At 34.6% G+C, this 10,920-nt stretch overlaps 2 protein-coding genes across 7 annotated transcripts; one reads left to right on the top strand and one right to left on the bottom strand.

Annotated features, from left to right (window-relative positions):
* LOC109358684 (probable peroxidase 26) lies at positions 306-2,803 on the top strand. Its single transcript, XM_019603071.1, has 4 exons — positions 306-666; positions 1,050-1,232; positions 1,347-1,506; positions 1,583-2,803. Exons 1-4 carry the CDS (start codon positions 427-429, stop codon positions 2,014-2,016), a joined length of 1,017 nt encoding a protein of 338 aa, XP_019458616.1. The 5' UTR covers positions 306-426; the 3' UTR covers positions 2,017-2,803.
* LOC109358683 (small G protein signaling modulator 1-like) lies at positions 2,024-9,804 on the bottom strand. 6 transcript variants are annotated; one of them, XM_019603065.1, is made up of 11 exons: positions 9,639-9,804; positions 8,939-9,037; positions 8,201-8,304; positions 7,016-7,806; positions 6,763-6,885; positions 6,551-6,639; positions 6,269-6,469; positions 5,080-5,520; positions 4,296-4,379; positions 3,641-3,889; positions 2,024-2,481 (listed from the first exon to the last, which is right to left on the bottom strand). In XM_019603065.1, exons 1-10 carry the CDS (start codon positions 9,774-9,776, stop codon positions 3,848-3,850), a joined length of 2,112 nt encoding a protein of 703 aa, XP_019458610.1. In that variant the 5' UTR covers positions 9,777-9,804; the 3' UTR covers positions 2,024-2,481; positions 3,641-3,847. The 6 variants fall into 6 exon arrangements, with proteins under 6 accessions (XP_019458610.1, XP_019458613.1, XP_019458614.1 ...); XM_019603068.1 differs by having other exon boundaries at positions 2,024-2,477; XM_019603069.1 differs by having other exon boundaries at positions 9,651-9,804.

Below are 10,920 nucleotides of genomic sequence, written 5' to 3'. Positions count from 1 at the left end.
GCGGCTGTTGGTTGTGATTTATGGTCATTATGGTGTGAATTATTTTGTGATTAATTTTTTTTGAATTCGATATGGTCCAATGCAACCCAAATACGGTTGTATTGGAGGCCGAATAATCTACATCATTGTGATTCAGCATTACACCACAATTGTGGTGTGATGTGCAATCGAAATATTGTGGCCACATCACGTGATGTGATCCATAATTTGAATCATTGGATGTACGCAATCTTACCTGTGAGTTTCATCAGTCATGTTAGAAACCCATTATTCTATGGTTTCTTTCTTTTTATTCCACTCTGTGGACACCAAGACTGTATGTGCTATATAAGCAGCAAGAGGGGATACTTTCATGGCAGTGCAACACAAGGTTTAGTTAGTGATATACTAAGAGCAAGAACAACTTGGTAGTGAGAGTGACCTAAAATGGGGAGAATCATGTGTTTTGCTTTCCCCCTGGTAGTCTTTGTGGTGCTGAGCTTGTATCACGGGGTAGCAGAGGCGGCGCGGACAGGTCCGAAGTCACAGTTGAAGTGGCATTACTACAACCATACATGCCACTATGTGGAGGAATATGTCCGCCACGAAGTGAAGCTGTTCTATAAGTACGACAAAAGCATTGCAGCAAAGCTTGCACGCTTGGTCTATTCAGACTGTTTTGTATATGTATGTCCCATTCCATATTATCCTGTATTATGTTTTATACTTTTCTCCCATCTTTCTAACTTTTAACCCAAGAAAGAGAGATTTTGTGAATAATGGAGACATTGAAAGAAAAGCAACATATTTTGCAGCCTCAAATGTGGTTGAAATAATTACTTAGAAGTGGTTGTAGAAAACATATAACCAGTACTATAAGTCTAAAAATTCTGCTGTCTCAGTTTGTTTCGATCTACCTTTGTAATTTAGTTAAGAGTTAGTAAGTAGATTTTGATAAAGCATAGATGATAGAACACAATTTATGAAACATTACTCATTTTCACTTACCTTTAAGTGAATGTTTTCCCTTCTTTTTACCCTTAAATCTAAATCACATTATCGTGGCTTAGGGTTGTGACGCATCAATACTGCTTGATGAAGGACCAAACCCAGAGAAAAAGGCACCACAAAACCTGGGGCTGGGAGGATTTATACTAATTGACAAGATTAAAGCTGTTGTAGAAGCTAAATGCAAGGGAGTTGTATCCTGTGCTGATATACTCCAATTCGCCGCCAGGGATGCTCTTCATCTGGTACTCTTTCGAACAAACTAGTCTACTTTTGACTCGTTCCACAAGCCCCTCCTGGCTAAAATCTGGAAGGGGCAAAAGGAAAAGACTAATTATTTTGATGATTGATGTCAACAGGCAGGTGCACCATCTTATCCAGTTTTCGGAGGAAGAAAGGACGGAACGAAATCAGATGCTGCATCAGTGGACCTGCCATCACCATCAATCTCATGGCAGGAATCACTAGCATATTTCAAATCAAGGGGCTTGAATGTACTAGATATGACCACACTTTTAGGTAAGTTAAGCATACAATGTAGTAGTAGTTTCATACTAATATGTTCTAAATGAATGTATGTTTCTTATCAACATAGGAGCACACTCAATAGGCAGAACACAATGTAGCAACATTGGTGATCGGCTGTATAACTACAATGGCACAGGAAAACCAGACCCAAGCTTGAATGGCGCATTTCTAGATACACTGAGAAGATCTTGCCCGCTAAGGAAGAGGGGACAGCCAAACCCACTGGTATACCTAAACCCAGAATCTGGATCAAATTACAAATTCACAGAAACATACTACAAAAGGATCCTATCGCACGAAGCTGTCCTGGGAATTGATCAACAATTATTATATGGTGAGGACACTGAGCAGATCACTGAGGAGTTTGCTGCTGGATTTGAAGATTTTCGAAAAGCTTTTGCTGAATCAATGAACAACTTGGGGGATGTCAATGTTTTAACAGGAAACCAGGGAGAGATACGCCAACATTGTCGATTCACAAATAAGGGCAAGCTAAATTAGTAGTATGTGAAATGGAATGATTGTTATGCTTTATGTCATGTCCAGTTTAATTTTAAACATAGTTGTTTGTATTCTGAAAGTAAAGAATAATACATGAATCACGATTTCATAACAACTGTTGTCCTTTGTAAGTTCTACCAAACTTCTAGCATGTACAAACCACTATGAATCCTTTCTTCTGCCAATTTAAATCACCACAAAATTGATTGTGCTTTTTAAAACTAAATAATCGCTTTGCTCATGTCCTCCCTCTTCTTGTATGCATGTGCTTTTTCTGGATTCCAAATCCTCCAAGCAATAAAAGATTTATGTATGACCAGAAATCTCACCTGAGTCCAAAGTCATGTAAAGAAAGAAAATTTGTTTGCATAACCTGTGCCAAGTATCCAAGATTGCAAATTGATTGGACCTTGGAGCAACAAGGTTGATGAAAAATCCCCTTCTTGTCAATCTTTTTTGCACCAGCTTCAATAAGAAGAAAATGAGAGAACAAAACATAAGCAATGGAAAAAATTCAAATACTAAAGGGAAATAAATATTTAACATGACCTTCCTAACAGGAAAACAAGTACATTGCTCACAGAACAAACTCCTCACTTAAACAAGAAAGTCTAAACAGGAAAAATTGGGAGAAAAAAAGAAGAAAAACGATATATGTATTCAATCCCAAAATAATCAACTTCAAACTTACACCTAACCAATTGCAACACTTAGCCTTGGAATAAATAATCTATATTCAAATTTTTTACGAGATTCCAGTATTAAATAAGTAAATTGATATTGTTTCCAAAATATCATCAATGCGACAGAGGAAATGCAGATGAAGCTAGTGCGTTGACAATTGAGCTATTGAGTGGTACCTTCTTGTCAATCTTTTTTGCACTATGCTCCAATAAGACAAAAACAGATGAATCTCTCATAAGGTATAAAAGAACAACAAAGGCTTTCACCACTGTGTGGGATCAATTACATGGATCAAACTAAGTCATTGTGTCCTAACATAAACCATGTCCTTAGAAATGTCATTTAAATCTGTCTTTTTAATGGTCTCACCTGTAATTTTTCTTGATCTCCCTCTAGCCTTAACTATTGGGCTATCCTCCACCCCACATACTCTTTTTAATAGGGCTTCTAGTGATCTTCTCTCACAAAGCCAAACCACATAAGGTGAGATTCTACCATTTGTGCCACAATAGGTGCTACACCTACTTTCTCTCTAGTGGGATGAAACAAGTAAATTAAAGTCATAGAACTCCTTATCACAGAGACGCAGATTTCATTCCACTATCCACATCCAACCCCGAGGAAGTGGGTCAAGGGACGCACAATTTTCTTCATCATCCATGAGCTACAAAAGCGAAAACAGAAAACACACAAAGTTCTTAAATCGCAACCGTGCCTTCCTCATTCATTCCTTAGTTACACCCAAAACTTCAAGTGTGAGAGCCTGATAAAACGGCCTCTTTTTAGCTCAAATCTTCGCATCAAACTTCCAAAATTTGGAACAGAAATTGGGTGCAACCCATTACAGAAAAGCCTAGGGAAAGACCATCTATTAATCTATGCAATACTGCCAAAAGTTAGGCCACCAAACAAAGTGTAAAACACAACATGGTGAAATTACCTCAAAAAAGAGTAAAGAGGTACAACAGCAGGACGAACCTCCAAAAGCAAAAGCACTTTACTCTACAAAGCTTCCCATTAAAAGTGGATAAGTAATGAATAATAAAAGGTTACACCAGACTCCAATTTCATAAACCAGGGCCATATAAGTGATACTCAATGTCATTCAGTGCGTTCTCCACAAAAGTAGATTGAAAATGATATTAACCTAGTCCCCTTTCTTTGCAATATGCTTCTTTTTCTTGATTACCTATCAAGAGATGAAACTTCGATTTCACCAACAAAATCTAAGCAATATAGAAAAAATGTAACCCATGTGTTTGTAGAAAAACCATTGAAAATGCATTGACACAATTATAAATAACAGTGGAAAGCAACTGGTTTAACTTCAAAAAAATTTCTTGCACTAGAATAGAAACATTGGAAGGAAGACATCTTGTAAGTATTCTGTTAAATAAAACAATCATCACATTTAATCACAATGAGATGAAGTAGATCAACACATAGTTGTCCTTCCACAGTTTGTTTTACCATTAAAAAATTAACTCAATGATACCGAACATTCACCAAACAAAAAATAGCAAAAAATTTGCAAAAGCAGTTAATGCCCTCTTTTTTATGGCCAGGTAAAGGAAAATGACAAATTTACGACTTACCTTGCTAAAATATTTCTTTCGGAGTTTGATTGCTGTGGTTATACATCTTTTTACCTTGATCTTCAACATGTTGTCATTGAACATCTGCAATATGTAAATTTACAATATAAAATTAGAAAATGCACAATAATCCCCTGGTTGAAATACTATCTTCCTTCTCTGCATTATGAATGGATAGAACACTAAAAATAAAATTAGAAAAACAAAGTTGAAAATAGATCTCATTAAAAATACAGAGAAATGTGATTCAAGTAATGATTTGGGGAAATCACAAGAGTATAATGAAAAAAGAAGGAAAAATGCAAACAAAAAAAATATTGCCAGTGGAGTTTTAGTTAGACAAATAGTAACCCCAAATCCAGGTTTAAATTAAAACAATCTTAAGCTCATGCTTCATATGCAATGTAAGAACCCACTTGAGACAAAAAAGATTAATATTATTTTTAAAAAGGAAGAGAGATATCAGCTATAATAGACACAGGCTCCTCACACCTCGCTACAAAGAGCACACCAGACCCCATTAAACAATATATGCAATTATTCAACAAGTGACCGGGGGAAAACATCAAGAAATACAAAGTGCATCGTGAAACAAAACTTTCTGCACATTATCAACTTCACATTTCCAGATCAAAACATAACCCAATCCAAGTGAACAGAGTGGATACCCAAAACCAGACATTCTAAACTTAAAAAGCAAAAACAAAGTAGTATAATAATTATGATTTCCATAGCATCAGTTAATTGCTTGATAAAAGTATTTTGAAAAGATCAATGCACCTGCCTTTATCATATCATCAAAGGATTTTGTTTCTTGAATGATCTTTTGGCGGTTTAAGACAAGAATTGCTGCGACACAGAATATGGACAACTCATCATTTCCTTTGCTTGTTAAGGAGGAAATAGTTCTCATTTGGACTTTATCAATTTTCTGAAAGATGTTCCTTGCCAAGCCACAAAAGGCATGAGATGATAGTGACTTCAATTTGACATCATATATAGAGTGATTTGTGTTCGCATGATTTGACTGTAAACTGGCTTTTGTGCTGTCATTTTCCTTTTGGTTTGATTGTGAACCACTCTTCACACTACCCTCATCGGTATTTGCAATTTCTTCTCTCATATCATTGCTTGAGTCTCTGGAAAGATGTAAGGCCAATGCTTCTAGGCATTTATCTTCTAAATCGTAGGCCAAGGACTCGTCAAAGTCAGACGCCCACATCATCTGCATTAGACAAGAGTAACGTGACGATGTATTGATTAAGTAAACCAACAATGTATCCAAAGGATTGATTAATGTGGCACCTGATATTATCTATATCTAAATTACAGTCAGCATTCAAATAATCGTAATGCTCATTGCCATAATACTTTCAAAGGAAAATGTTTTATAAAAAAATAACATCAACTCGTTAATTAACCTTCGAAAAACATATAGATGCATTACAGCATTAATCAACCACACATGGACTAACTAAACCAATGATGTATCAAAAGGGTTGGTTAACCAATGGTACATGATATTATGTATACTATATCTAAATTACAGTCGGCAGAATCATAATGATCTTTACCATGATACTTTCAAAGCCATATGCCAACTCTTTGTCAAAAAAAGAACCAACTAGTTAATTGCTCTTCGAAAATCATATACATGCTTCTTACACCCGAAAACTTAATTAAACTAATAATCACAGGGTATATTGGGAGGTTAATCTCCACCTTCAATTGACTTATTGTAATAGAGCAAATCAACAATTCCACCTTGAAAATTAAACAGAAAATAGACAGGCTAGCTTCTTAAGTAGGGTCAACTACTCTCAAAACTAGATCACACTTCAGTTTTGTCTAATGCCACCAACCATACCTCCCCAAGCAGAAGCAGGCAAACAAAAGGTGGTTAAAGTTTACAGTTTACTTGAATTTCCAAAACTCGAAAAACAAGAATGGGACCCAGAGCATGGTGCACAAACCTCCCACATTGAAAGAGCCTCATTAAAAGACAACTCTCTGCGAAAGAGTACTAGCAACATACGAAATGCAAAATGAAGGCTTTCAGCACCAATTTTGGACAGGTGGGCAAACATTTCCCCATCTGATACTTCAAGGATATGCCACAATTCTTGCAACTGCTTCATCACCCTAATTGGCCCTGCCATTTGAAAATTTTCTCTCTGTCGAAATGACACAAAAAACAAGTCAGACACTGAAATAGAAGTTGAACTCTGTTGAATCTCAGCAAAATTTGCAAATACCATTCTCCTTAGAAGCATCTCAAAACACCAAAATGCATCTGCATCATCCTCAAAGATTACAACAAAGGGAGACAGCAAATCACTCATACCTAACATCCAATATTCAGTTTAAAGAATGTTAGTCTCGGAATCCAAAGTCAGCATAACAGGGCTCCTAAAAAATCTACTCGCAACTGGCAAGAAGTAAAAAAAATCACAGGAAGAAACACAACCTTGACAATACCCTGTTGCAGGATCAACCCATGCATAGACAGCAAGAATATCTGACATTCTAGCTAAATTTCTTGTGTCCTCATAGAATTCAAGATGACTGTCTGTCCTCACAACATCAACAACTGGAAAGGAACAACCTTATTAGCAGGAAAGAATTACAGAATAAAACATATGATGTCATCAATAAGAAAATATCAATTTCTCTGTCAGACTACAGGTGCAGGGAGAGACACACTATACAATTTAAGATACCTATCCTATGCAAGGTCCAAAGCCATTCTGATACTCTATCTTCACTGGCAGGCAATCCTTGAGAAATTGAGGAGCTTATCATTGCTGGGTGGGATACATCTGATATTTTTAGTTGATTTACCATCTTTACGTCATAAACTGGATTATTATTGGGCAGAAAACCTGGTTCATCCTCATCAGGTGAAGCAATTTCAATTTCAGAGTCCATTCCATGGAAGGTAGCAAGAGGATGTTGATCATTTGATTCAATAACTAAGTCTGCATTGTTATCAATATGAAAACTATGCATTCTGTCATCTTCAAATCTTTGTTTATGTTGTGCAGAATGTTTATCACCATTCTCTATTCCTGAATTTTTATCTTTACCACTCTTTTCAAACAGATTTGTGACAGGTAAAGGTGGAAAGTCGAAACTACTGTCATTCACATAATGTGATCCATCTGATTCTCTTCCATACTTTGGGGAACTGCAGTTTTGTTGCACAAATGGATCCTGTGTTGCATTATCTGTGCTTGTTCTCAAACTAACTATGTCAAACCAATCATTGGAGCTTTCCTGTTCGCCTACATTTCCTGCCTCTGTACAAGTAATACTCCTTTCATAACATTTCCCTACTTCACTATTATTATCATTAGAAGTTGATCTTTCTATTTTATTTTGCATTTCCTGGTCATTTTTAGATGAAGTCCTGACATCCATAACTTTGGATCCAACAACATATGCTAAAGAACCAGTTCCTACACTCGAATGCATTGATTGGCATTGCTTAATCAGGTCCCTATAATGTTCCCTGCAAGGAAAGTTCCCCACCGATGTCAATAAAAAATAAATACATTTATCAAGAACCCAGAAAAGATAATACGATAACTGAAACATAGCTTGTGGTCATCCAATGCCAAATACAGTTCAACAATTAAACGTCCAGTTATTGACACAATTACACAAATAGTTGCCAGATGCCAAAGTAATGTTTTCATGCATGCATTGCGCCATTGACACATGGCCACAACATCAATGATACTCTAAAATAATTTATCTAAGAGATATATTCAATTTAGCGAGTTATATGTTGTGATTTTTTTTGGCTAAAGAACATAGCTTCAATATCATCATATGCAAAATAGACATATTTAAGATCCAGGAAACACTAGAGAAAACAAATCAAATAAAGTGGATGCAACCACCTCCTAGCTGTTCTCAATCTTCTTCGATACTCAGCAGTGCTGCTCGGTGCATAACAACCTAATAAAAACTCCCAAACTTCAGATCTTATTGATGGATCTACACCCTAACAGGAAGGCGAAAACAAGTGAAATGAATCAGAGAAGACTAATAATCTTATATAGTTATATTAGCTCAAATGTTTAAAAGAAATTTGAAAATTTCCATTCAATGTCCTTAGAGTATAGATGTATAATTTATATCGGCGTAAAAATGAGCTTACAAGATAAAATTAAGCATCAAATAATCTACAATAAATAATTAAATATATTCAGAACACAGCTTGAAAGTAAAATAGTGTCGATAAGCCAGATTGAATTTTCCCACAAATTTTTTTTGTAGCTTCTTCTAATGTGAATGATAAATATAAAAAAATACATATATGCAGGAATAGACCCTAGAAACAATAGAAGAAAAACAAGTCGATAACAACTGCCGGAAAAGAACATCTCAAGCTAAAGCACCAACAAGCTTATAGACAGTAAAACTGAGTTGATTTAGACAAAATTAAGCAGGTTTAATTATAACAAGAGAAAAATTTCAAATCCATTACTATCATAGGCAACCATTTTTATCACATAAAACATGACACAGTTGCACCAAATTCATGAGCATATGCAGTACACAAATTTTGGAGAAGATCCTTATGGTAATGATGGTGATATAGAAGAAAAACAATGACAGCATGAATGGAAAGATACCCCTAACACAATCAACTTTAGTGCCTTCCGGAAACCAAACACTCTTCCTTCACTATCAAACATAGCTTGCCATTTGTCTGGCTTAAGCATTCTGTTTACCTGCTCCATGAAGACAATCAAAAACATTAAACAAGAAAAGATTATCACAAGACTTTGTCTCTATATTGAACAGAAAGGTCTCCTGAGATATCCAGTGGTCCAAATGAGAAACAGTGAGGAATCTTGACTAATGTGTACATAGTAAGTTTATATGTTGCAGAATTATGAAGTCTGAGAGAGTAGCTAAAGAGGCTCTCAAATCTCAATACGAAATCTATTATAGAAGTGCTTCAATATTGCAATTGGCCTAAAGTTCTAGAGCATCATCAGCAACGAAAAAACATCAACATATGTTAATTCTTAAAACCAATATAGTATGCATACTCTGGTAGGATGGAACAAGACAACAAGATAAACATGATGATTCCATTGGTTCCAACCCTTTTGATGGAACCAAAATATTCTACTTATTTGTTATTTTAACTCATTTTATGCTTTAGTTATAAAAAAACACCAAACAAAGAACAAAACACATACTCTCTTCCAATCAGTGTTTTGACATGTCTACCAAATGCTACCCATGATGTTGTAATCAATAAAAATCGAACTTCGACAATACCCAAATGAATTGATACTAAACAAAGTAGCATTGTAGTCTTACAGTGATAACAACCTTTACAGGGGACTGAGAAACACAAGGATCTCCAATGTCGCGCATAATGGAACTCACTTTTTGCAAATTGACAGTGCCAGGTTTTCCACAACTCCATTGCTTATCTTCTTCTTCAACACAACTCATCACACTACTTTAAATCTCTCACACCTTCTTATCAACCTCTAACACAATCACCAAACTCAGCAACAATAACAATAATGGTATAAGTAATTAACACATAATAATAATAATAATAATAAATTAATAATTATAATTTTCCATGATAATAGTACTAATAATAATCGATTGTGTAGAAATAAGATTGAAATTAAGGAAACGGAGAATGAGGATAAATGAAAATGAAAATTAAAAATAAATTAAAATGTGATGAAATCATACCGAAATGCGGTTAGGAATGAGAGTGGAAAAAGGGAATTGAATGAAAAACGGAGAGAGAAAGGGTTCATTCAGGTTGAGGAGGAGCTCCTCCGTGGCACCGTCGTCATTGGTTGAACAAATACCGTTTCGTTTTCTTCTTCTTCTTTTTTATGTTTTATTTTCTTCTAACAGTAATGGATCTCTTTATATCAAACTTTTAGTTCCTCTTTAACACCATTTATCATTCTCAACCATTTTTTATAAGTTAAATATAATAATATATTTTAAGTTGTTTTTGGCGTATTATATATTGTCAATGTATTATTCATCATTAATATTAATTATTATTGACATTTTAGAAAAAAGTAATCGAAATAAAAATTTATGATGCAATATTTATGTATATAAATTTTTATAATAATGGTGCACAAATTTTATATTTAAGTAATAATTTATGAGACATAGAAAATGATATGATTATGTATAAATATATATTGTATGCGTACTCTTATATTGTTTTCAACATTTAGTTGTGGAATCAATGAGACGTTGTCTAGTGGTTGTAAAACAATCTAATGGTGTAAGACCTCACTAAATTATCGTAATAACTGAAAGGTTAATGGTTTGATTCATGTGAGCGACACTTATTAGAAGGGGCAGTCGTGCATCCTAAAAAATATCAATTTATTATGCAAAAAGTGTGAGAAATATTTTTTATAGTTATGTAATCTTAAGTTAAGGGATTTGATTATTGGGGTGACACTTAAGAGAATTAATTAGTTACTGGTTGAATTATAGGAAATGCAAGAAAAATATATTTTAAAATAATATAAAACAATTAATATTATTTTGAAGATTTGACTATAAAATATTTTTCCTTTGACTTACATTAACAACTATGTATAATAAA

This window comes from Lupinus angustifolius, chromosome LG10, assembly GCF_001865875.1.
Source record: "Lupinus angustifolius cultivar Tanjil chromosome LG10, LupAngTanjil_v1.0, whole genome shotgun sequence".
Classification (NCBI taxonomy): domain Eukaryota; kingdom Viridiplantae; phylum Streptophyta; class Magnoliopsida; order Fabales; family Fabaceae; genus Lupinus; species Lupinus angustifolius.
This window is presented reverse-complemented; position numbering and strand designations above follow the sequence as displayed.

Bases quoted from the DNA above. Each gene is read 5' to 3' on its own strand.
- LOC109358684 (XM_019603071.1), top strand. From the start codon at position 427: ATGGGGAGAATCATGTGTTTTGCTTTCCCCCTGGTAGTCTTTGTGGTG. The intron at 1,233-1,346 runs GTACTCTTTCGA...TGATGTCAACAG, and splicing joins CCAGGGATGCTCTTCATCTG to GCAGGTGCACCATCTTATCC. The intron at 1,507-1,582 runs GTAAGTTAAGCA...TTATCAACATAG, and splicing joins AGATATGACCACACTTTTAG to GAGCACACTCAATAGGCAGA.
- LOC109358683 (XM_019603065.1), bottom strand. From the start codon at position 9,776: ATGAGTTGTGTTGAAGAAGAAGATAAGCAATGGAGTTGTGGAAAACCT. The intron at 7,807-8,200 runs GTGGTTGCATCC...CTTTCCTTGCAG, and splicing joins AGATTGAGAACAGCTAGGAG to GGAACATTATAGGGACCTGA. The intron at 6,470-6,550 runs GTATTTGCAAAT...TCATTTCGACAG, and splicing joins AGATGCTTCTAAGGAGAATG to AGAGAAAATTTTCAAATGGC.